Raw genomic sequence first — 26,483 nt, 5'->3', positions numbered from 1 at the left:
GGTTCGAAGAGAGCAAAGTCATTAAAAAAGAGAACGAAGGTGAAAACTTGGAAAAGGGCTGAAAGGAATTGGAACGGTATGACTTAGCCATTGATTAAAAGAGTACAAAAAACAAAAAAATAAACGAAAGGAAACAAATCCAAGATCTAAGAAAGTATCAGAGTTGATCCCAACTCGTGAAAATTTTTAACACGGATTGCCTTTAGTTAAGATGGTTAGTAGTTAAGTTTAGTTCAATTACTTCGTTGGTGGTTGTGGTTTATCTGTAACTATTGCTAAAAATAGAATGGTCCAGGTTAGGCCCTTGTTATTGTAAACTAATGTTGCGTTCGATTTACTGTTCTGGATTAAGAATAAGCGGAATAGCTGTTAGATTTCTCTTTTTAAGTAAATTTGGGAAGAAATTTTTGTACACCTTTGCTGACACATGATAATTTTGTACTCCAGTAATCCAAAACCTCTTATGAGGGATTTCTGGACATCATTGTATGTATTCCTATTCCGGGATAGGATCAATCGAACGATCCCTAACCTTCATTCTGTTGAATTAGTAGCCTGATTTCTTGTGTGTTCCCTTTTCTTGATAAAGTGTGTAGTGTTTCCCTCTCGCTGTCGCCATATTCACCTGACTAAACAAACAAAACAAACGTCTGTCTAGTAATGGTTAGCTCAATGTACACTGACGGAAAGGCTAAGTTTCCGTGGTAGCTTAGCTTAACATGAAGTAACAAGCAATCCCCCCACCCCCACTCCTCCGCACAGTTGGCGTGATAGCGTATAGCACGCCGGTTCCCCCAGGGTCTGGTCAGTTACTCCGAATAGTTTGCCAGCAATAATTTATACGAGATACTGCAAAATTCAGCAGAAGTTTAAGGGTTTTAATTTCCCCTTTACAGCACTCATAAAATTACACTTTACTATTTCATTTGACTTTGTGCGAGTGCTACGTAACCTACACACGTTGTTCACCGACCTTTTGTTCGTTAAAACAAGCCAGACTTTTCGCACCAATAACGTTAGTTGTTGAAGACAATAGCTGTTATGTAACAGTGTGTAACATAGCGTCGTATACGTACAAAAGTGTAGACAATACAGTCAAGTTGCGTCTTCCATCGATACGTGTTTATAAAAGACGATGGCTGCGAGGGAAGCGCATGTATGAATTGCTTTCTGCGCATCCAAGAACCGTCTATTTGTTTGTTTATCTCAGAAGAGATTGTAATCCAGATCTGATTCTGACCCGAGTTTTATTTGAGACCCAAGTTAATTTCTTGAATACAAAATGATAATATATTTCAGTGCTATAAAAAGACCGAATAAATTAAACGTTTAGCGGTGGCTTGCGTGTGCGCATCAGATTGGCTGTCTCTCTTAGGGTGTAAAAAGTCAATTTAGGGCAATATTAACTCTGCTAATCTTAGTTTCCCGTAAGTAGCATTTTCTATGCCATTTCTTGTTTGGTTTATTTTATTCCATCATACATTATCCTGACATGTAAATACTTAAGCAAAGAATCCAATTCCGAAGGATTTGATGAAATAAGAAACACAGACAGACAAAAACGGTCGATGTCATATTAAATTTGGCTGATTGAACTCAGGCACGGCCGGTTTAGTGCTGAAAACTAAAGAATCAAAGTGTTTAGTCAAATCGTCGGTTTCACTCAGCGGCAAATTTGTCGCTGTCATTTTGAATTGGATGGTTCTTTGAAATAGATGTGTATCCTGCTAATCAATGAAAGTATCATGAATTTTAACACCAGCGAGAAATCTATTTAACAGACAAAGACAAGGCGAGCAAAATAAACCGCCCCTAGTAAATCCAAGCAAAGCTAACCTGTCTCCGGTCGTGATTTGTCTGAATTTACGAAGATCTAAGATTATTTTAAATCTTTCCGGAGGTATAAACTAAAACGTATTTTTGGAGGTGATCTGAATGGTTACCTTACATCTCACCAAAACACAGCCTCGGCATTTCATTGTTGAAGAAGACTTCACGGAACATCATGAAAATAATCTGGGGATTTGATTCTTTGCATTCTTTTCTTTGGTTTTGAACAGCAAGACCGCCAAAACATCTGTCAATACATTTTAATAATTTAAACTTAATATTTTTCGGATATAGAATAATCTGTTGTTCAGGAAAGTAAAATACCAAAGCCAAACTTTGGGAAAAAAAGACAAACATTCCTTTGGATCGGTTGTATTTAAACGAAAATAATGATACATAAGATTTGAAAACAAAACAACAAAAATCTGATCCTGGCTCTGTGTGTAAAAAGTCAGAAGGTCTCATATTAATGAAAACAAAGGAAAACCACAGTCCTCGGGTAAGATACATTGAAATTGATCCTTATTTACTTTTGGAAAAGCTTATTGGCTGAAAACAAAATTACCTCTCAAAGCCAACTAAAGGTCCTTGCCCAGTGGCTTAAGTTATCCACAACTAAATTATTTAGATTTGACATTGAAACTCTCAATGAATCTTTGTTACGAAAGGAATACAGCAACTTCCCCCTATACCGCTATTGACGTGAGCTGTGTTATTTTATTTATTTTTTTGGAAAGTATTCTCGGAAAGTATTATTTAGCTTTCGTTATACTGATTACTAACATAACAATCTGCGTACTTTGGTTTTTTCGTTTTGCCCCCACAGGGGAACCAAAGTTTGGTAATATTTTAAGGACGTGTTAAAAATCTTAAGTTTAATTTTTCCCAGCCACTAAATGACCTCCGAAAGAGTTCTAGTTAGGCAAATGAATCTCAATGTTCCTTTAATAGGGTATGAACACAGAACAGAACTTTGTTAATGTTTGAATTGCCGGGGACCAATCTGGGGAAAACAGTTGGTTTTAAACTCTCTAGATTGTCCCTTTTCTTTAATTTCTCGACCTATGGATAAGCATGTCGAGTAAGATAAAAAGTTATCGCGAACTAAAGCAAAGGATTACTTCATTTGTTGTCTGATCACAACAAAGACGCGTGCACAAAGAACTGTAATCAAGTTGGTCTGAATCATAAGTCGCGCAAATTGTTCGATGAGAGAGCGAGAGCCACATCCAAACACGCATTATATTAAAAATGTCGTTTTATTTATGTAGCTAATAATTTCCTGCTTTCCCGACCATTTCAGTACTTAATCGGAAATCTAATTTGTCGTTAATTTCCCCCTTATTTTGTAGAATTAATTTACTGATTTTCGGGTGAAAATTAAAGGCGAATTTTTGTCCTACACTTTTTCTAGTAGAGCCTGTTCTCTACTGTGAAGGAAATTAAACTTTGTCTCAGAAACATTGTTGTGAAATACGCAGGCGCAGGTGCATCCGCTTTCCCAGTGCCCACACGACAATTAAAAAGGCTCCACGGATGACACTGGTAAGTTGCATATTGCATACCCCTTGCCATCCACATATCTTCACAGAGGCTTTATCGCTGACTTCTAGCTTTACTTATGCGACTGGGAAAATTTCATTGGTAATTGTCTAAAAAGAACCGCAGTCAATAATCTTCCAAATTCCCCCCTGTGTCTAACCATGTTTTTATTTCAAATTTCCAATTGAAATTTACATCTACAATCAAACCTGAATTAAGCGGTCACCCTCGGGGAACGGCTTACTAATTTCAGGTTGCGCTGCAATTTCCCGGCAAATTTAGACAGAATGACTGATCAAATTTTACACATTTGCGTCCTGTGGTGTGGTTGTTATACTTGTTGAAGTTCGGCAACCTCCTTCCCATGGTCTAAAAAGATAAGGGGATCCCCCTTTCCGAGGGACCCTCCGGCACGTAAATCCGCCCCAAAACGATTTTTGCCTCGCAAAATTGGAGAAAAGCATGGCCGCATGCCAGTTGCCGTGTGTGATGAAAGCTTCCACTTGGCAATAAAGTTTATCAGGTCCCGGTTTCTCAGAGTGGATAACTCTATCCAGTGGACAAAATTGCAATCCAGCGGAATAAAATGTGATTTGTTGGAGCACATTTTATCCGTTGGATCGATAGCGATTTATCTACTGGATACAGTTGTCCGCTCTTTGAACTATCGGGGTCAGGCCAAAGTTTTTCAACAGAAAGAGAGAAGGCACAAGGTCGACAAACCATTGAAATAAAAAGAGAGAAAAATTAAGAAAAAAGAGCAACAAATGAATAAATAAATAAATAAATAAATAAATAAATAAAACAAAGAGTCCTTCACGGAAAATTATAGGAAAAAAATTTCAAAATGTTGTTTTCTGTGCATGCCCGCACAAAAGCTTCAAAAAAGGAAAAGATAGAATTTGAGCTACAAACAAAAACATTCTAGGTAGTTTGGCTGCAATTTGACGTGAAAACGCTCAAAGATACACTTTTGGCATAATTCTGCAGATTTTTGATGGAATAAACAAATTAATTATTATACGGTGACCACTCAATGCAGTCGCCTTGACTGTATTACTGTGTATTAGTTTTTAACTCATGCTGATGTTTAAATGTGATTTAAATACTCGACAAAGAAAACAGCTTTTCAAATGCTTCCCTCTGCTTGTCACTTTTCAGTGTTGCTATGGCTACCGCTATTAGTCACCAATGTTTATAACTTCGATTCCCGTGATATTTCAGTTTAGAACTCACGGTTATGTGCAGATTGATTTCAATAGTCGCAATTTTTATAACCTTTTCGTCAACGTGGGATAAACAGAGAAAAAATCTTCTACACTTCACAGCTCACACTTTCAAAGAATATCATTTGAAAGTTTTGACACCTTCGAAGACATAACTGCCTAATTACCCACCCCAACACTGCATGTTTTAAATGACGTTTCTTTTATTCCGTATAAATTAAAATCTTTCTCTAAGGAAAAGACATTTAGGACAAAAGGAAATTAATTTTCATTAATATCCTTAAGCAGGTTTATATACTAGGCAAAAGTATGGTTTTATTAAAAAATAATAATTTAAGGGATGAAACCTTTTCCTGCCTTCTTTAAAAATGGTACTTTATCTAACCTCAGTTTTTACTCTTATCAACAGCTGAATTTCTACCTATTAGTGCGTTGTAAGATGTAACGAATCAACGAATGTTATTGACTTAAATTGGTTAAAGTCAAAGACCAATATCAATTTTTGTTCTGCAATGTTTCATTGGAGCAGCAGACATTTTGAACGTGTTATTTAAATTAATGTAACCGAAAAACGTCGTTTTGAATTCTCGTTGCGGTTGTACCGGTCAGTTCTCGTAATCTTCACGGGGAAAACACGTTAACTCATCAGTATTACGATGACTGTCGTTGAACTTGTTGTCGTTTATTTTTAAAGAAATTTGCATATAGATTTAACCTTGGTGTCAATTAAAAATTCACAACCAAAAACTCAAAACGCGATTTGTGGACTTCAACGTTTGTTCATATACGCTAGACCGACTTACCTTCAACCTGTAAGATTTCCCATCATCATGCAAATGTTTCGCAAACAATTCCTTTACAAGTACCCGCCGATTATCTTTAAGGAAAGATTGAGATCGTTTTGGAAGATCTCCATCAATTTCATGGCCATTAAGCAAAGAAAATACACTGGAAGTTCTTTTCCTAGAAACTCCATCCGTGTCTGATTCGTGACTATTTCGCCTCCCTATGTCTTGAGGAACTGAAAGACGTAAACAATCGTAAGAATTCGCCTTCAAAATCGGTTGAGAGTGATGCAAACTTAGTCTCTCTTGATGGACGTGGTAATTGAAACGTTGTCCGGTCGCCTGTGCCGAATATTCACCATTAAACCTGACGTCAATATTGTCCAAGGAGTCGTTACACTCGTCTGTTCTTCCATCATCGGAGTCTGGTCGAACGCGAGAAACATACTTCACTTTTTCCCATTTTGATGCCATCGCATTAAGTTCAAAAATAAATCAAGAAATATTCGGCAGAGAAATCCAGTAAAACGACTTGTTCTTTGCGTGTTCGTCCCCGTTGGTTACCAGCGGAGATATATTTTTCCTTTTTGCTGTCATCTACGCTTTGTTTTGAAAAAAGAAAAAAAAAACGTGTCTCATGGCTCGCTTGCTGGCGACCAGTATTCGTTGGCGAGCTTATTAAAAGTCTCCATTTAATCCGTTAGAAAACTTCCGTCGAAACGATTCAGTAGAATGAAAACAGTGATACCATCAAAACATTTTATCCTCCAATCCTGGTCTGATTCAATGAAGAAAGTTATCCTGAATGAATCATTCGAGGGAACAGATTAATTTCGTTGGATAACTACTTCATTAAAATAAAGCCACAACTTTTAGAACGTGGATACGTTCTTTTAAAATCAGTTTCAGCATTATTAAACAATGCTACATTTGCCAATTACTTAAGAGCGCGGACCGAAAACTAAAAAGCTTCCCGGATAATTATTGGCTGTAAAAATGTAAACAATATTGTTCAGCTGTCACTGATAACAAAGCAAATTGTTTTAATCTTGAGTGAATAATTCATGAGAAATCGCACTTTGCTCCCAACAGAGAAAATAATGTGTTGGTGCTTTTATGAATCAAAACAACGCAAAGCTCAGATAAGAAAATACGGACAGTATTATAGTGATTGCATGGCAAGTCCTCGTTGAAAAGGATAATTGCTCGCTTTCACAATACACCGAGAAGACAAACACAGGCTGAAATGCTAATGTCGAGAGTGCAACATAAATTACCGGAGCTCGTATCTTGAATAATGGGAAACCGGGTTATTTATGACAGTAATAAGTGCGGTTGAAGGCTGGAAACCATTATGCATGTTTGCTAAGCAAATCCCGCAGCAAATTGATAACTACATAATCATTACTGCGCACGCTCCACAGGAGGGAATTCGTTACCATGGTTTTGTTGGCTGTACCAGGGTGCTTCATTATGTCAAAATTCCAAAATTTCGGTTGGAAATCGAATGAAACGGTTCAGTATGACCGGAAATTTTCCGGAAAAAGGGACCATCTTTGAAGGAGGTCCACGTTGACCGATCGGACCAGGGGCCTCTTTCTCGAAAGACCCGGTAACTTACCGGGCCCGATAAGTGATTTTGGTGATAAATGTTTCTTAGCAGAAGTCAATTTTTGCTAGCTTTGAATACCAAATTTTAAAATCTTGCAACTGTATGAAAACATTGGCTTAGTACCATGTCTGCATGTAATCACCTGTTTAATCGGCGAAAACAACATTTAAAAGCCCGGTAAGTTACCGGGACTTTCCAGAAACGGGCCCTAGGGGCCTGCTTCTCGAAAGACCCGGTAACTAACCGGGGGGCCCGTTTCTCGAAAGACCCGGTAACTTACCGGGCCCGATAAGTGATTTTGGTGATAAATGTTTCTTTAAAGAAGTCAATTTGTGTTAGCTTAAGAAAACATTGGCCAAGTACCATGTCTGTAATCATTGTGTAATCGGCGAAAAAACATAAAAATATACTTATCGGGCTCGGTAAGTTACTGGGACTTTCCAGAAACGGGCCCCTGAGGCCGCCTGTTTCTCGAAAGACCCGGTAACTTACCGGGCCCGATAAGTGATTTTGGTGATAAATGTTTCTTTAAAGAAATCAATTTGTGTTAGCTTATGAAAACATTGGCCAAGTACCATGTCTGTAATCATTGTGTAATCGGCGAAAAAACATAAAAATATACTTATCGGGCTCGGTAAGTTACCGGGACTTTCCAGAAACGGGCCCCTGACTGTTGGTTAACTGAACCGGTTCGTTGCCCTAATTCTCTTCTTTAGATTTTCACTTATGTGGGAAATTGAGAAAAGGAAAAGAAAATAGCAAGAGACATTCTTCGCAGATGGCCCGGTTTGATCGTTCCATTTTACAACAGTTGATCAGACTGGTAAATCTTATAAAATGGAAAGCACCCCCAAGTTCCCTGTATGCCACTCTGAATAAGTTTTAAACTCCTCAAGAAAAGAAGACTGCTAATTACACTACATTCGTCAAAGATTTCAAATTGACTACAAACTCCATTTTCGAATTGAACGTATTTTATGCCTTACTTCGCAAATCTTTCTCGAATTGCTAACCATCAAGTAGCCATCTAACCATCATAATTTTGTTCCCGTATCTTACAATAGGCATTTTTTGCATCTTGTCAACGATGTTTCTGTTGTTACTGTAATGGTTGCGAGAGGTAGGACTCGATTCTACTTCGTGCAGACAAACTGCAGCATCAACGGTTGTGAGGCTTGTTCAGTTCAGAGAGTGTTACACTGTGCAACGTTTTGCACAACCTCAGTCGGGCTAGTTATCTCGCCAACTATTCTTCTTGGTTTATCATGAACTACATACTACAGCTACTGACAAAAATGAAGGGCGGAGTCCGGAATTTGGAAAATACGGAGTGTGGGAAAAGGGCAGTAGGAAATGTGGAGTGTATGTAGAAAATGCGAAGGGCCAATAGAAAATGGAGAGTGTAGAATATACGAGGTCGGTGTAGAAAATGAACAGTGTGGTTGGAAAAATGCGGAGTGTGGAACTCTGCGAAGAGTATACAAAATGTAGTGTGGGAAGAAAATAAGTAATGCAGAGAACTGGAGTGTAGAAAATGATGAGCGTGGGTGGAAAAATGCGGAGAGCCTATAAAAAATGTGGAGGGTAGAAAGTACAAAGTGTACAAATTAAAATGAGGAGTGTGGGTGGAAAATGTTGAGTGTAAAAAATACCGAGTGTAGAAAATGAAGAGTGTGGGTGGAAAAATACGGAGAGTCAATAAAAAATGTGGAGCGCAGAAAATACGGAGTGTAGATAATGAGGAGTGTGGGTGGAAAAATACGGAGAGGCAATAAAAAATGTGGAGCGCAGAAAGTACGGAGTGTAGATAATGAGGAGTGTGGGTGGAAAAGTGCGGAGTGTGGAAATAGAAGATTGTACAAAATGCAGTGTGGGTGGGAAATTAGCAGCGTACAAAATGGAAATGTTGAAAATGCGTACTGTTAAAAATGTGGAATGGTGATAAAATGAATCTATAAATCCCATCGTATATTCAGTTTTTTTCCTGAATCTGCAGTCTGCCCAGTATGCTACTAATCGGCGTACTGATAAAACGCGAGCGTTTTATAATGATGAAAAAGTGTAAACTGTGGCCAAGTGATAAATATTACATGACTACAGACTAAAATAACTACAAATGTGAGTAATATACTCGATACTATTGATATTAATGTGGACTGGCCCTCGGGAATAGTTCTTTCTGTCTACCTTAGAGAGGCAACAGCCTTAAACGACAGTTTATTTACATTTTAAAAGTGAAATTTAGCCTGGACCAGCCTTTTCTAAGAGTATCCCGCAATTAACATATAGACTTGCCTCAACTTGTCTTCTTATGTGCCGAAAAAGTAATGGACGAGCGACGAAGTGGACTGCTCCACGAAAACGGACTTTGAGGAAGTCTTATTAACGTACTGCTGAGAGAGTTAACTATACATTTATAAAATTAAAACCTAAAAATTATGACTTTCCTTTTTGGCTCGCTATCAGTAGAGCGATACAAATCTTGCTACATGTCGGAGGACGGTTACGGTTTCATAACCGACTTTTTTTTTTTTTTTACTTCATGACGTGTTTTGCACAATGTGAGTGGGCAGCTGCGTTAAGCCGATCAAAATGCTGGAAATCCAATACATACTGTACAAATGCAACGGTAAGAGTTTCTGTCCCTATTGGTTTTAGTCTATCCGGAGCAAGCGCGCTTGTTTTGGAAAACTTCCAGGTCATCTCGCGACCATTGCCATTTGAAGACTGGAGCAAACGACAAACAGGACAACTAGAGAGACCTCTCCTCCAGTCCCCCTTCGCTCGTTATCTCGCTCCACCATTCCTGCCTGTTTCAGTTAAAGGATTGGACTTCTACCAGGCTTCTACCATTTTGCCGAAGAAAACTGTAGACTTTCTTTAAAACTAAACCCGAATTTCTGAGGTTATTTTAAAGGGCCTTCCCGGAACATGTATTCACCAAAATGAACCGTTGGGTGCCCTCGATTGTGCCAGAGTTGAAACTGTCAAGTCGGCCTGCAAGTTATCAGAATGGTTGTCTAATTTTTGTTTGTTTTTGTTTCGCGAAATTTGTTGATGGAATTTTTCCGGCTTTCATAGGGACGATAAGGAAGCTGACTAATCTTAAAATGTAGATTAAAATTAAGAGAAGAGATAAGGTTATCTAAGTTCAGTTTTATCAGCACTTTCGTCAGAATATTCGTAACATCTTACATATTCTTAATTTTTTCCTGTAAAATAAAGATTTAATTAAAGAATAACGGAACGGTTCCGTCAAAAATATAGCGGAATTAACTCGGATATAAATATGAAACGGTTTTCCTCGAAAGATGCTCTAATTAGCCCTTTTCATTTCTTATTTTCCGGTTGTAATAGGTTTCATAGAAAACCGCTTGTCTCTGAATAAATATTACTACAGCGGCACAGCGATTTTAAGGTTTAATGAGCCGAATGAAAAGCAATTGTCGTGTTAACACCTACTATAGTGCTATTATTTTTCTACCGAGAACGTCTCAGCCTCTTGTTGATGAGAAGGTACGTTTGAATCGATCCTTGAACTCAGCTAAAATTTCGAGTTTCATCGTTTTCAAAGAGTTGTTTGAGGTAAATTATGTTTCTCTAAAGAAAAGTATTCCTTTCACATGAATTTACAAACCGCATTGAACCGGCCTCGACTCAAACAAAAAAATATTGAACCAGGAAATCTTCTTTCAGTCGAGCTGGTGCAATAATACTACCGTAGCGGAAGAAAATTACCCCAGACAATGAAAGTTCTACCCTGGTTCTAAATGCAAGCAATTAACAAAATAAACTACACAATAACAAAACCGCAAAGACTCAGAACGTGTCGTTGTTTATCGCCATATTTGATAATCATGGCTGTTCAGGCGAAGAAACATTTAACACAGTCCGTGATGTTCTCCAATTCCGTTCCAGGTTTACATTTCTGGTCGATTTTTGAGTTTGTTGATTTATGTTGAAGTTCTGACCAAGTGACGGTTCCTAAAAATTCGTTTCAAATGAAAATTCACCGAAAAATTAAAACATCTGCTGTCACAATGATAGATGCCAACTAAATTCGCTATCAGAAGAAAAGTTCTTATTCCTGTGCCGTGTCCTTTTACTCAGAAAAGCGTTCAAGGATAAGCCTGAGATTTTGTATGTACAATGATTGTTAAACTGTGTCATTGGCCAGCATTTATGTGGCTTTGCTTTTTTAAAAGATCGCTTTTGAAACGAAAACAAGACTAATGTGGTTAGTAGTGTTGTATCTAGCACTGATTCTCATCTCAGCTGCCATTCAGCTCGGTCTGATAGTTGATTTATTATGAAATCAAATGGAATAAACATTTAAGGCAAGAAGAAAATTTAACGGTACATTCGTAAAATGTTACCGGATTCAAAAGGTCCCTTTCGTATGTTTCAGATATTTATGTTTATGAAATACTCGTTTCAAATACCGACTATAACAGTCAAATGTTAAATAGGAAATCACAATAAGACGGACATTTCAGAATGCTAGAAGTACAGAAAGTAATTTAACATCGCCATGCTGTTTTTTGGTCTTACCTTTCTTGTAAAACTGAGTCTCTTTGACCGCAGATATCGGGAAGCCCTCATTTCAGTGCCATGTTTTGGCGATCCTAACGCCTTCCGCACGGAGCCATGACCGACTCGAGGAGGTGGGCACGGCTTCACTCAAGTTACCGACAGAGTGCCGTGATGTACTTGAAATGCGTTCTTAGTTATCAAGTCAAACGTCAGGCAGCCCTTCATTCGCTTGCGTAGAGAAACAACTGATATTAAAATCCCAGAAAAAATATTCCCAGAGAGGAGTACGAATCGCTATTGGTTTGCACAAAAAAAAACCCACGGTATTTTGTGTGTGTTCAACTGTGAATTAAAAAAAAGAAAAGTGCAATATCCAACAGACATACAAAGCATTAATTAAAAATATTGAATTTTAGCCTGTCTGATCTCTATTTTGCCAAATGCAAATTATTGACGGAAATGCAGATGGTTCTTTTTACCAAATCATGTGGGGAAAAGCCGGATGTATCGCCAGCTTGCTTTGAACCTCGTTATGAAACCGAGGCTAATAAGTGCATGTTTTTAAGTTTTCATATTCAGAGAAAACTGCCCTTCGTACTTAGCCTCGCTTTCATAATGAGGTTTACAACAACTCGGAAATGGCTTGTTCTATTGGCTAATTTTAGAAGGGAGATTTGTCGCTGAGGAAATAGCGTTGTTAAATCAGCTGTTTTTAGGACTCTTGAATAATGCAAGAACCACTTGTACAAACAGCAGCAAAGTGAAGCCGGATCTTTACAAGTGTAGAAATGTAACCGACCAATGCAAGGGTCATTGTTGTAGTGACATTTGGCTGGTCGGACAGCTATTACAAGGGGTAATTTCATTGCCCAATATTTCGGTAAGACAAAACTAACCTTCTTCAGGGGCTGCAAAAAAAAAAAAGTAAAAATGAAAAACTGAAATATGATTGGTTGACGAAGAGAGAAAGTAGAAACGTGTACAAAAGCCACTATAAAAATAGAAAAAAAAAAAAAGATTAAGTTTCATCGCGTATATTCATCCCTAAAGTTCAAGATTCCTGCCCTTGGAAATTAGAAATGCTTCTCTTGCTTTGCGAATTTTTGTTCGTATGACCCCTACTTCGTTAATATTCATATATTTCTGTTTCCATGGTTACAATGTAGATGCAAATTCAGACCATGTCAGTGATGTCTCGTGATCAATTGCCCAATGTTTTGTACAGGCTGAAATCTGATCAGATCCACTCACAGGTGCACGGTGGGGGGGGGGGGGGGGGGGGGAGGGGGCTGCACGCGGGAGAAAAAATTATTATACGTCTCTCTTTTTTTGTCTTCTTTTATTTTATTTTTTTGCTATCTCAGATTTATTCAAGCGGTTGGAAGAAGAACAAATTGAAGTTAAGCAGGTTTGAGGTCTCACTCATGATTTTGCTCCAACCATGTCCATTCGTATGTCAATGGTGTCAACGCGACCTAATGTCGACTAATTATGATGGTAATTTGTATGGAAAAATGTCTTGTTTGCAAGACCTTGCTTGTTACCTCTCCGTACCTTTTCAGTACTTTCTCCCCTAGTAATCCTTTGAAGTTTTAGACCATTCAAACCTTGATAATTCTCAAACTGTATGGCCTTATTTTCTTATATATTCCATAATTTAATTAAAAAAAAAAACTCACGTGACGTCCTTTTTTCACCTCAGGTGAAACGGAGAACGCTCTTCTCGTCCGTTTAGAAAGCAATTCATACACGACAGGCTGGAGGTAGGAAGTTGACTGTACGTTTGTTTGCGTTTGTCAATTTTTTAGATGATATCCCGACACGTTCTATGATTCCAGATGTACTCAGCGATCAAGCAAGCTGTATTCAGCCACCAAACAAGAACGCTCTGGTAGAGAGTTATGTGGCTGTGCGCGACAAAACTATGGTGGCATTTTGGGGTTGTGCAAAAAACTCGAACATTGAAACTGAGTTCAAACACACTGGCTTCCAGGTGAACTCTTAACTCAGCCTTTTGAAAGCTCAAAGTGATCAAAAGTCAACTTCTCGTTGTTATAGCAATGCGCATGAATCAGAAAGAATTAAGGATATGATCACATCTTCCCCCAACCCGACAGGTGTAACATGGTTGACATTTTAATATTCTTTTGTTTGCATCCAAATTAGCCCTACTAACCTCGTTCCGGAGTTCAAAAATCAAAAGAATATTTTCGCCTAATCTCGTACGCAGATCTCCCACGGTCGACATTCCCGAACCGACTGAGATCAGGGTACGAGATTAATTTTCACCTCGAACGAGCCTAGTAGGGCCAGCTTGAATGAGACAAAAGAATATTAAAAATGTCAGCCATATCTGTAAAAAGTCTATACTGGGGATTAGAGGCTAATTAGTAATTTAAAATTTTCTTTGGCTTGGCTTTACTACGCTCTGTGATTGGATAGCAAATCTCAACCAATGAGAAGCAAAACCAGACTGACCAATCGCGACTTGCACGCAACGCGTTTTCCCGCGCTTGTCGTCCATTACGTGTATTTACTTTGAATTCTGATGTTTACCTCTGTTGTGATTGGGCAGAGTAACTACTTTGGTTTTGCTTTTACGACACTCAATTAAAATCTGCTCTATTAGGGTAAAACAGATTCAGTGGCAATTCCAGACCTTCAGGTAAGTTGGAGGCCCGGGGTGCTTACCATTTACGCAAATCACCCGGATGGAAATTTTCGGTATAACGCGAAATGATTTAGCTTGTCTTAACAGAAGATGGGTAACATGCGAAATGTATGAACATCAGCTGTAAATCCCAAAAGGAGAAATAAAAATGCATCACTTTGACCAGAAGCCCATAATCTTAGAAGTATTCCAAATGGAATGATGCGTACCATATGATTTTCCAACTGGAATGTCCGGGTTTTCCATGTAAATGGTAAGCACCCCCGCTCTCGACTTGTTTCTCTTCATAAAAAGAAATGCACTACCGCTCAGTCTCGTCTCGTTTCTCGCAAGACGGGAATCGCGTCTCTTGAGTCGAGAACCGCGACTCTCGTCTCTCGATACGACACTTGCGAGAATCACTGAAGCGGCAATTTTGATACACAGTACACCGGAAATTACGAAATCACCGAAAGTTTCTCGCGAGAAAAAAGCCACTTGTCTCGCGATGCGTTTGGCACGGGTCGTTATACAAATGGAACGATTCCGTTTCCAATAAGTTTGTCTTCATTCACTTGAAAGATTTCGATTTCGGTCTAAAACAAATAGGGGGAAGGGATCCCCTTGCCCCCAACCCCACCTCCCTTTAAATCTGTCAATGACTCAGTATACAGGACAGACTATATAAAGGCATAATATTGGCACTGTATTTTAACCATATTTGCAAATTACTCATACACATTGAATCAGTGCTGAAAAATTATTAAGACACTCTTGCTGACGTAATCAACCGGATCAAAACGTGCCCAAAACTAAAGCTTACTTAAACTGAAAATGTGTTCACATTACGTAATATACAATCACTTTTCAATGTGTCGAATAATTAACAACAATTCTGTAAATTACATGTCTTGCTCTCGCTAACTGAGGCATTTTTCTACATTGTTTTTTTTCGTCAAAATATATAATTAACATTAGAGACATTAACCTGTGCTACCCACGCTCATATTGACGAGGCAAGATAATTATCCACATAATTATTATTGCCTTCATTTTCAGTACTGATTAGTTTAACTGGTAGAACAAGGAAAGTAAGTGTAGCCCAAAGTGGCTTTCAGACAACATTTCTTGTTTGGCAAAGAATTTGCAGTGGAACCCCGCTTTCCGGACACCCGCTTAATGCAGACACTCATCAGTTATTATGGACACCTTTCTTGGTCCCACTCCAAACATTTTCCAAAAAAAATTATTTTATTAACAGCCCGCTTAACAAGGACACTTCATAAAACGGACACTTCCTTTGGTCCAAGTGGTGTCTGCAACAACAGGGTTTGACTGTACTATTTATGCATGCATCAAACTACAAGTGAAAGCTACTGAGCTTTTTGCTAAAGAAATGACTTCAATTCATATTGCAGATGATTGAGAGAAAACCATTGCATCTCACACTATTATGGTAGTTCAAGCCTCTAGTTACCGATCTTAAATTAACAGGTACAGTGTATGCGGTTGCACAGTAATTCAGTTACTGCTTGCTTCCCTTAGTGTCTGCCTTTTTACACAAATTTTTTGGCTCCCTTAAGGCAGCAAAATAGCATTATCTACTATATTTTTTTTTTCTCTTCAACTACCAGGTTGGGTTGGGGACAAACATTTTACACATCACTATTACGAAAAGTTTGAAACACAATATTACTAAAAGTAGAAGAAATTTGCATTTTCAGTAATTCCTTGGGTCTACATACATGCACATTTGACAGAAATAAAACTGAAACATTTGAAAAAGGCACTGTAGAGATGTGGGTGAACAAAGAAATGATACCTACCACCCACACCCAATTCAGTCGTAAACGTACACTTTGGACCATGCAAACTTAATCTGGCCAAAACATTGTTAATATAGTAACAGCTCTTAGCTTTAGTTCCCATTAAGACTTGGTGCACCCTCAGGAAAGAGTCATGAGTCAATGCAGTTGGAGCAAGATGTGCCCAAAATATTTCTTGGACACAGTGCTTAGGTGGTGCTCAATCGACTTTATTCCGGAATAAGAATAAGCAGAACCGCTGTTAGTAAATTTGGGAAGACATTTCTGCACGTTTTTGCTGACATAAGATAATAAATTTTGTACTCCAGTAAGACCAAAATCCTCTTATGAGGGATTTCTTGTCATCATTGTATATGTATTCCTACTGCGGAATAGGGTCAATCGCACACACCCTTTGTATTCATCTTTGCCTAGGAGAACACCAGGAATCAATGTTGGAGTGGTGTTGAGACAATGGCACTTAAGGATGGCGCCTACTAATAGAGCGATAGTTTTGCACAGTTTATTACTATGCAGGAAAAGCAGATCTTAGCAAAGGCTATTGGAATCCAAAAAGAAAATTGGGCGTGACCAAGCATTTTTTAGAGATTATCAAGAAACAATAATAAGTGCTAAATACAAAGCAATGTATGGCTTTTTTTAATCAAGTTGAAGCTTTATTATCTCTGAAAAATACATGGTTACCGCCCTGTATTAGTAGGCACCACCCATAGGACACCGAAATATCTTGAAATGTGCAGAACATATGCACAGTAACAAAAGTAGACACCGTCCTTAACAAACTTTTTTGGCACCTACATGATCATGTATACAGGAACTTCATTGTTACCAAAGGGTCATATTCCTGATCATCAGCAAAGGATGCTCAACTAGCAACTGAACACATTTTAATGCCTAATAAAGTGTCCCATCAATGACCCCAAGTCTACAGTGTACACGTAAAGGTGGTCTTAGATACCTTGCATCAATACACAAGTTTTAATGAAAAGTGATCACCCTCAAATCTGTACACGAAATAATGTAATACAAACTAACCACGGAATGAAAATTACCTTACATGTACTCTGCATTTACTCTCTCAACTGGCAAAGAAATGGATGGTAACCAGGAATATGACTGTGTTTTGTTTGGATCAAAGGTTTCCTCATGGTGATATTGGCTGAAATTTTCATAAACTTGATCCAACGCTCAAGTAAAAACTGTCTTTAGTTTGCATGTTGACAAACTTTTTGAATGACTTCAGATTGCATGGAAAAGATTGGGGAAAACATGTCTTGCAACTGCTGCTTTCATAGGTTCTTACTGTCAAGTGCTGTGACAAGCAAATAAACAAACATAATTATTATTGATGAACATGTTATCACAGCTCAAAATAGTGTCTGTGTGGCGGGTGGATAACGCTGTAAGAATGAGCAGAAAAGCCTTGAGGGAGGGGGCCTGTTGTGGCTTTGCCACTTATTTTCATTGTTCTGCAGTTCCAACTTTGACCTTGACCAGGGGAGGAATATCTGGCCTGAGAAAGCAGCAGGAATTGATTATTATACCAGCTATACAGGCATACTGATAGCTGGAACATGTTTTAAAAAGAGAAGCACCAACCAATTAACCATGACTGGTTCAAGATTGAACCAAACGGCTGATCCAAACAAAACATGAACTTGGCAAAATTGCAAAATTAATTATTCATAAGTAGTTTTTTAAATGACAAGGGACTGTGCCGTACAAATTAAAAAACCAAAAGCTCCAAGACACACGACCCTGCATTTTTTTTCCAACAAAAATTAACAATATTCTTTCCAGTATCTTTGTGTCTGGACTATTCAATTTAACATTAATATACTAGGGAAATAAGGAAGGCCGTTGAAAAGCCAGGTTCTGTTATGGTACAGTATAATGAAAGGCTTACAGCCCAATATGTATTTGTCAACAAAACACTAAAGGTTGATGAGCTAATTAAGCATTACAACATTGTACTTTCTTGTCGTGGTCAGCTCTTGTTGTGGGTTCTACGTGAATTGGCTGCACATTGTTGCTTGGCTGGTTTCCATCCGATCCAGGAGAGTCATGAATTTGCTTTTGGGATACAATGTGGTAGATTTCTGAAATAAATAAATAAATAAATAAATAAATAAATAAATAAATAAATAAATAAATAAATAAATAAATAAATAAATAAATAAATAAATAAATAAATAAATAAGTGCACTTTTACTGCAAACCCTGAGAAACTTTTCTTTTAGTGGTATACTGAAATATGTACAAATCTTGTACAATGTGTTTTTGCCAGTTATGCACTTAAGGTTTTGGTCATTAAACCTGAAAACATTGGACTTTTTTTTCATAATCAGCTCCGTGGGGTTTGAAGTTTCTTTGAATCGGTTGGCTTCATTTTGTCCCTACAGGTTGGTTTCAATCTCATGAATAGGGAACTTAAGCAGCAACAACGACGAGGCCAATCAGAACGCCACAAAACAATAGGTTTAATGAGCAAAAACAATTGCTTTGTGCGTGCGTTATATGTTTTTGTACATTTCTTTGCATCATCAGCAAAACAACAATGTGAAATCGCCAAATTCAAGGTTTTGTGGATAATGTGAGCACATGACGGGGAATTGATTTCATTCTCCTTTCTTACATGAATGCTGTTCCTATCAATCAGGTTCCCAGGTACTATGCCACATATTACAAGTTGAAAGAATTGGAATAATAGCGAAGTACTACAAGTAACGCAAAGTTATATTTTCAAGTGACGTTTTTGTTGGCGTTGGCTTTGCCAAGTCGTTGCTTAAGTTCCCTGACATGCTCATTAAGATAATGTGATGTTATTTTTTGAAACGATAGAAAAGCAGGCAGTTTTGGCATTGTACATCCGCACTCTTTTAAGACTATGAACACATTCACTCCCGTTCCTGTGGCAAATGATGTTGTATTTAATCCTCCGCCTCGCCTGGAGAGCCATTTTTGTCCATCTATTGTCATAATTGTCTTTTGGAAAAAGAAACTAATCAGCATCAACCTGCTGCCTGAACTCGGTTAACTCCTCCCCGCTAACTTGAACAAACTCCAATCTCCCCCAGATTTGGCCACATTTTCTCAGTCATTTACTATCAGCTTACTCGAGCTTGGTTTGTGCTTAATAAGTTATGGGCGTTCATGTAAAATTATACACCTGGCTCCAGCTGTTCAAAGTGCAGATAAATTTATCTTGCGGATAATCGCTATCCAGCAGATAAAATGTATTGGTTGGAGTACATTTAATCTGATGGATTTTGATTTAACCACGGGAACAACAGGGGCCTGGAAATCTTTAACTGGGAAAAACAAATTTTACACCAAAATCACTGACAAAGGTCTCTGTCAAGCTTAGACTCGAGGCCCTCATAGGAATGCAATTCACATTATACTTGAACAAGAGATGATGAAAGGTAAGCTTTCTACTAGCACATGTCCTGCTAAATCTTTACTGACCTGTTAAAATGTTATGAAAGGCCACCTCCACATTTGTCGAATCCAGAGCTGATGTCTCAATGAATGAAAGCCCATTTTTCTCTGAAATCAATCATAAAATTAACAATTTCAAATCCAACATGCAAAAAAATCACTCTACTGTACACAGAGGACAAGAAAATTTCTTGTTGTAATCTGACACAAGATGGGTCACTTTACTTTCAATCATATCCTCAGGCACAGAAAATGGTAAAATTCCTTGATAAGAAGCCACCCTAGCTTAGTGACTGTAAATTCCTGCCAATACACAGAGGTTTTATTAGAAGCCAGGACTTGAGTACTGGGACCCACTTACATGTACTCTGAACACAGTATCTGCTTTTGGAGAGTTTTATAAGAAGTCTAAACAAGACAAATTAAAGAGCGGTCCAAGTCTATTAACCACTAAGAACCCTCCTACCCCAAACAATAATGAAACCCCTGCAATAATACATGTAGATTTTAACAGGTAGTATAGAATAGCCAAAGAAAATATAGTCGCCTATTTGTTCTCTTCATCAGGGTGTGTTGTTTTGTTAGACAATAAAAACATGTATCTCCACATTTTCTCCAGCTAACCAGATGTACAAAAGGCTAAAAGCAAACCTTTGGGAAACACGACAAACGCCCTGGGGTGACTCTGCACTTGATTGACATTCTTAGCTTGTTTCATAACAAGTACTCCCACATTCCTTTTAGGGAAATAATGCAATGCAAGGACAAAATCCACTCTGGTGAGGAGACCATTGCACAGGGGCAAAGGCAGAATGCTATGCAGCCCATTTTCTCATGGCTGGTGTTTTTTCCATATCACCGCATGTTTAGTTTACCCTATCATCCTTGAGAAAAATAACAGATTGCTCAAACACTAAAGGACCTAGCTAACTTCTTCCAATAGAAACCTTAGTTACACTGTTAACTTGTACAGACTCTGTTATGCAACATGGCTAGTTCAGTGCTTTGGATTGGGCACAGTACATGTGTACTGTATCAGCGCAAGCCAAAGCTTCATGTAATAATAAAAACTACACTGACTACATGGCATACCTGAACAATGAAACTCAACTAGAGCTACCACAAATACATGACAAAAGATAATTTTTGTCAACATTGAAGACATGTACCTGCAAAGGCTTTGGCCTCATCTGTGGGAACAGCTCTGAGATGTCGTAGATCACTCTTGTTGCCGACTAGCATTATAACAATGTTACTGTCGGCATGATCCCGAAGTTCTTTAAGCCACCTTTCTACATTTTCATATGTCAAGTGCTTTGCAATATCATAAACCAAAAGAGCCCCAACAGCTCCTCTGTAATATCTGTTTAAATAAAATATAATGAGATGTAATAAGACAACCAGTCGGTACAAAGTTCCTTTCAAACTCACAGTAAAGCAACAGAAAGATTTGGCAGTACAAGCAACTATTTATAAATGTAATGCTGTTTTTTTTACATAGTATCTTTAAAAAATTATGTACAAAATGCATTAATTTAACAAGTCCCCTCCAAGTGAACTTTAACCAGTGGGACAAATTTCTATGATACAACTCTCAACCAACTGACTTAACATGGAGGGTCACTATTAAAGGAAACCTTCCTAAAGAAGACTTCGATTAGTTGTCAATTACAGTACCAAGTAAATGTGGCAAATGATTAAATGAACAATCCTGTGTGAAATGAATACAAATGGAAATAGCATAGTATTCTGAGCTTGTTCATCAGTCAGAATAACACATACACTGGATACAAAGCTGTTTCTCTTGGTCCTGAACTATATATGTATATATATGTGTAGAATAATGTATTGCATGTTAACAGTGAGAAGGTTGACAACACCTGACCCAAATAAACAAATCTGCTCCAGTAGAGAATGTATCTGTCCTCCAGAGAGTATACTTCAATTTCAAATCCCTCACCATACAACCATTGAAAATGAATGGTAAATATCATATCAGATTGAAGTGTTTGAATCAGAATGAATGGGATCAAACCTGTTATGTTAGCAACATGTTAGTGTTAAAAGTGTTAGGTGAGATTACAACAGGTTTGTTGCACAGTACAATCTACATGTATACCACTTGCTTTCTTCTCTTAATTTCATAGTCCTTTCCCTCAAACCTGACAAGTAACAAGTTTGCAAAAACTCTGTATTCATTCAACCTGATTATGGAATTGTGGAAGGCCTGCCATATCACCAAGGCATAATTTATGAACCTCTCCTGTTGTGATTTTTCTTCCTCTTCTTCAAAATGAAATTGAAAATTAAACAAAATTGTAGCTGATGGGGTTTCTCCTTCCTTTTATTATTGTACAATGGTTGTTGTTTGTACCTTGATTCAAGACTTGCCATGACCAAACATTTTGTTGATCACACCTGACTCACAAGTTAAAAACGCCCAGATATTTGAAACTTTGCCCTTTCGATAGAAACAAATGCAAAAGTTCCTTTTCATTACTGTGTTGAAACTGGCTGGTGGTAGCAAACAAAAGAAAACCCTGGGAGAGTGGAGTCCTTTCAAAGCAATGAGCATGAGTGGTTTGTGATCACATAATATACATGTATAGGTGTGCAATCGATGAATTACAAAAAAGGTCACATTTACCCATTGTGCACCAACCATTTCCAGAGGTTTTCCAAAATTCAGCAGAATAGCAAAGTGGTTATTTCTAACCCCATGAGCAGTTAAAATATAGAGCTTACAGGGCAAAAAAACAAACAATAACACCCCTTTGGTCTAAAATAGTTACAATTACTAATTATGGAATAAAATACACTAGTTGCAAATTAAAAGTTTTCCAAAAAAACAAACTTGAAACAAACTTGAAATTTGATCCTTGTGTCGCATGGGCAAAATTTGATCCCTCTTGAGGGAATGTGTTTGTTTATTCAAGATTACGCAGTTGTCACATTTTGTCAACAAAAATAGAAAGAAAAAACACACAAAGAGCTTTCCTAAATGAAAAATTTACTCAGAAAAGTCTTTGCTTACGCCTAGAAAAGAAACGCGTATAATTCTAAAAGCGAGACGAGAGACGTGCAAGCGATTTGAAGGAACTACAAGTCCATTTCAAAGCGAATTTGTCGGCCATGCAGGGCACGTTTTTCAAAAATTTCGCAAAAACTGTTCAGAATACAAAGAATCGGTCAATTAAAATAGTATTTCAGTACAAATTTGTAATTTTTTGGCTGTTGAATTCCCAGAAGTACTCGAAAATTTCGCAGAAAGTCCGTGGCCTGAATAATGATTTGAGATGCCTGCTAGCTCATTGCCTGGATCACACAACAATGTTGCCTCGAAGCACAATTTCTTCGCTGTTATTTTTTGGATTTCTGCTGTCGAAATTGTCGAGTGTTCCTGAGCAGTTCTTCTTTCGATTTACCATTTCGAAACAGGTGTGTTTTCCTTTGGAAAACGTGAAAATCAGCGACTAAAAATTTAGCGGTCCGGCCCATGCAATAACAAAAACTGAAATTGAATTGGAGATGGCTTTGCGTAGACGAAAAGCTGTTTTGTCTAGGTCCCCCTAAGACGCATAAATATATGCGTAGTGGATTCTGATTGGTCAGTCCTTTCTGAAGATGACGAGAACAAGAGGGGACAAAAATATCCCTTCTAGGGAAGGCAGGAACTAAACGCAAAGCGAACGTGATAATGTGTGAAATCATGGCCGGTTTTGGCCAGCAGGGTGCATGATAGGTTAATTTTTTCAGACTTGTTTATTCTGTAAATGTGGAGGTTGTGTTTTAGTGATTACAGAGACAAATTTTGCCTTCACAGCAGCTCAGTTTAATTGAGACTAGGTGGATCCTTAAAACAACCATAGTTAATCGAGGGACTGGTTATGAAACCTTGCCATGAAAACAATGGTGTTGGAACAGCCTCGACCATGCACAATCCTCTGTTTTAACGTTCACACTACAGTTGAATATCTTAACTGGAATGCTTCGATTTGTCAGTTGCTCCAACACATCTCAAAATCTATTGCAGTTTGCGCACGGTCAAGGCCAAAAACGCGAACAAAAACATACAACAAAGAAGTTTGTCAGGCTTCATAACCATTGCCTTTTATTAACTATGATACCACACACCTGCTTTTTTAAGTGGAATAATAGAGCTGGTAGATATAAACTTTGCAATAAAATGTATCTGTCATCAGAACCCTCATTATTAAAATTATTTTAGTGGTTAATAGGAAGAAAATATTGAGTTTTGAGAAGATTCGGACAATGAGTAGTAAATATCAATACATTCATACAATATTGGTTGTGGCACAAGTTAAAACATCTTACATGTATATGGGTTTCACGCTCATTTATGGATCAGAACAATTTTCAGGGATACGAGAAGGCAAATATTTTGCATATTTCAAAAAAATATGTTTGACGCTTTTGAAAATTTAATATTATTAACTACAACATAACGTGGGAAGATTGGACAATAATATTTACTAATCCGCCGTTCCTGACGACCTGTATATTGTACATGTACAAATAATTACAACTTTCTGACGTTTTGGAAAAACTTACGCGCTCGTTATGGCTCTGTATCTTTCTTGTCCGGCTACGAAAAGTGAAAGAAGCGAGGTTAATACAGAAGGATCAATATCAACATTACCACCCGAGGGAGCCACTGCTCATATAAAAATATGCGTGATCAAGATTTTTCCATTTCAACCCACCTACAATATACACCGAACTTCGTTACATGTCTAGCTGTTTACAAACTGCAAAGATTTCTTCATATTTTGGCTCAAAAGTTCTAGAAAACTTATTTTTTTCCTGGCTTCCGGGAGGAAAAATCAACCTACACTCCCCCTTATGGATGAAAGCTTACACCAGGTTAACAGATTGAGCAATTTATACGTCCAAACAAACGAAACGCTGGTAAACAAAATGCCAATGCCTGCTTACCAGTGTCCCAGATCTGTGCCTTAATAGTTTTTCCGTCAACTTGTATACTTCGGGTAGCGAATTCTACCCCAATGGTGGACTTCGACTCCAAATTGAACTCGTTTCTTGTGAACCGAGAGAGGAGATTTGACTTGCCAACGCCGGAGTCGCCAATAAGTACAACTGTTGAAACATACAATAACATTTAGAAATGTCGTCCACGTATACACAACGCCACTGGAGCAGAAGCATAAGAATGATTTAGTACATGAATACCTTTAAAAAGATAGTCATATTCGTCATCTTTCGTCCCCATAGCGGTAAACTTCAGTAATCCTAGATAAATAAACCGTCTTTCAAATCCTACGTCTCCAAATCACACCCTCCTGCTACGAATAGAATTTGAGAACCCAAAATTGTCGGATAAAATTGAAAGAAGGCTTTTCTTGTCTTCGATGACCAAAGAACCAAGAAAAAGGTTACGGGATGACAAAGATTTTTGATAGATTGTAGTTTTCACTAACGGGCGGAAGCGATACAAAATGGCCGCCCTACAGGACTGGGCCTGGAGGATTCCAAATTTGGACATGACATAAGCTCCTGGGAACGAGTACATGTCATAACTGTAGTTCTTTGTTACGCCACAAGCTGTGTGTCACGCTTTCCACGTCACAGATCAGCACGTAACTTACCAACTACGAACAAGAGTTGGTGTCAGGGAATTTTTAGGAATGATATTTTGCAATACTTTGTTTGCAGTGTTTCGTGGTGTTTTTATTGGTGAAATGTATGGGGTAAACAGATAGATCTTAATTCGTATGGTAAACGAACTTTGGAATAGCTTACCTGAGGACATTAAATCTGCAAACTCGATTGATGATTTTCTTTTTGTGCGAGCTTATGAATCGTGATGTTTTTTTAAAAATTTGTTATCTGATTTTTGTAATTGTGTACATTTATTTATCTTGTAGTTAGCGTCTAGTTTAATGCGAATTTCTTGTGATCATTTCTACTTTTTTAGTTCTATCTAATTTTTTGTAAACAGCGCCTTTGCTCTTGTAGAAAAGGCGCTATATAAATGGATTATTATTATTATTACTGCGTCGACGAAGGAGACGCTTCCTAATCGAGTCGTCCCAATACTGTCCATCATGCCCAGCGCGCGTGTTCCTTAGCGCAAAAAATCGAGAAAATATGTCGGTGTAAAATCGCACCGTCACAATAGCATAATGAACATGACAGTCCATCATGCCCAGCGCGTTTCGTACCTAGTGCCTACCGCTGTAAATGTTCAGCGGCAGCAGCCTACCGCTGTAAATGTTCCTAAGCGCGTGTAATCGAGAAAAGAGGTTGTATATCGGATAGGATTGTATATCGGATGGGATTGATATAAAAATAGATATTAACTAGTAGTAATCGAACTGATTATAGTGCGTCGACTTAGGCCCCTAGGCTTCTGACTGGGTTGCATAAAACATGTTAAGATTACAGGAACCTGTAAGTATAGTTGCAAAACATTAGGTTATTGTCTGGGAATAATTGTCAACAGCCGTTAGAAACGTTTTATGCTACCTGTCCCAGGTGTTTATAGGGCATCCTACCAAGGATGCGGCGGATATTTCAGAAAGAAAAGGATCTTACCTTGTCTTGTACTTTTCGCAGCGAAACCACGAGGAACGGTACGAAACGCGCGCGGGACGTCAAGATGCTATTGTGACGTTTTTATAATGAACGGTGAAAGAAAAGTTCCTCGGAAATACATGACATGACCACACTGAAGAAACGTCTATGTTTTTTAAAACCATTTTGACACCTTTTGATATTTATTTTTATAACAATTTAATTTACAGGTTCCTGTAATCTTAACATGATTTATGCAACCCAGTTAGAAGCCTAGGGGCCTAAGTCGACGCACTATAATCTTCCATTACTACTAGTTATTACTATTATTATTACTATGGTTATTACAGATTTAACTAGTGCCAGTCCCAAACCGCCTGGCAATGAGAAAACCCCTTTGATGATCAGTCCACTCCCTCTTTATAACTTGACGTAAGTATTTACGGTTTTATAAATAATAGAACTGCTACTATACATAAGAAT

The 26,483-nt window shown here is 38.0% G+C and overlaps 2 protein-coding genes across 4 annotated transcripts in view; both read right to left on the bottom strand.

The window, feature by feature from the left end:
• Window positions 1-11,922, bottom strand: part of LOC146469919 (transient receptor potential cation channel subfamily A member 1-like) — a 35,004-nt gene extending 23,082 nt beyond the window's left edge. Inside the window, exons 1-2 of one of the 3 annotated variants that reach the window (XM_085122757.1) lie at window positions 11,547-11,922; window positions 533-629 (exon numbers count right to left, since the gene is read on the bottom strand). In XM_085122757.1, the coding sequence (XP_084978883.1) occupies window positions 533-629; window positions 11,547-11,597 (148 nt within the window). In that variant the 5' untranslated portion in view covers window positions 11,598-11,922. Of the gene's footprint in view, window positions 1-532; window positions 630-1,943; window positions 2,044-5,401; window positions 6,333-11,546 lie in introns of those variants that run through there. The other 2 variants (XM_085122756.1, XM_085122759.1) reach the window with 2 other exon arrangements.
• A 2,941-nt stretch (window positions 11,923-14,863) lies between these two features.
• LOC146469918 (ras-related protein Rab-11A) lies at window positions 14,864-24,951 on the bottom strand. The gene is made up of 6 exons (XM_085122782.1): window positions 24,657-24,951; window positions 24,402-24,563; window positions 24,018-24,051; window positions 20,615-20,808; window positions 19,473-19,553; window positions 14,864-18,103 (listed from the first exon to the last, which is right to left on the bottom strand). The coding sequence occupies exons 1-6, from the start codon at window positions 24,694-24,696 to the stop codon at window positions 17,958-17,960; spliced, it is 657 nt and encodes a 218-aa protein (XP_084978908.1). The 5' UTR covers window positions 24,697-24,951; the 3' UTR covers window positions 14,864-17,957.
• Window positions 24,952-26,483: the final 1,532 nt, after the last annotated feature.

Source organism: Pavona decussata, unplaced genomic scaffold (assembly GCF_977016875.1).
Source record: "Pavona decussata unplaced genomic scaffold, jaPavDecu1.1 SCAFFOLD_115, whole genome shotgun sequence".
Taxonomy (NCBI): Eukaryota; Metazoa; Cnidaria; class Anthozoa; order Scleractinia; family Agariciidae; genus Pavona; species Pavona decussata.
This window is presented reverse-complemented; position numbering and strand designations above follow the sequence as displayed.

Coding starts and splice junctions, on each gene's coding strand:
- LOC146469918 (XM_085122782.1), bottom strand. CDS start 24,696: ATGGGGACGAAAGATGACGAATATGACTATCTTTTTAAAG. Junction 20,809..24,017: donor TACAGAGCCATAACGAGCGC/GTAAGTTTTTCC, acceptor TTATTTAAACAG/ATATTACAGAGGAGCTGTTG. Junction 19,554..20,614: donor TGAGGCCAAAGCCTTTGCAG/GTACATGTCTTC, acceptor GATTGATTTCAG/AGAAAAATGGGCTTTCATTC.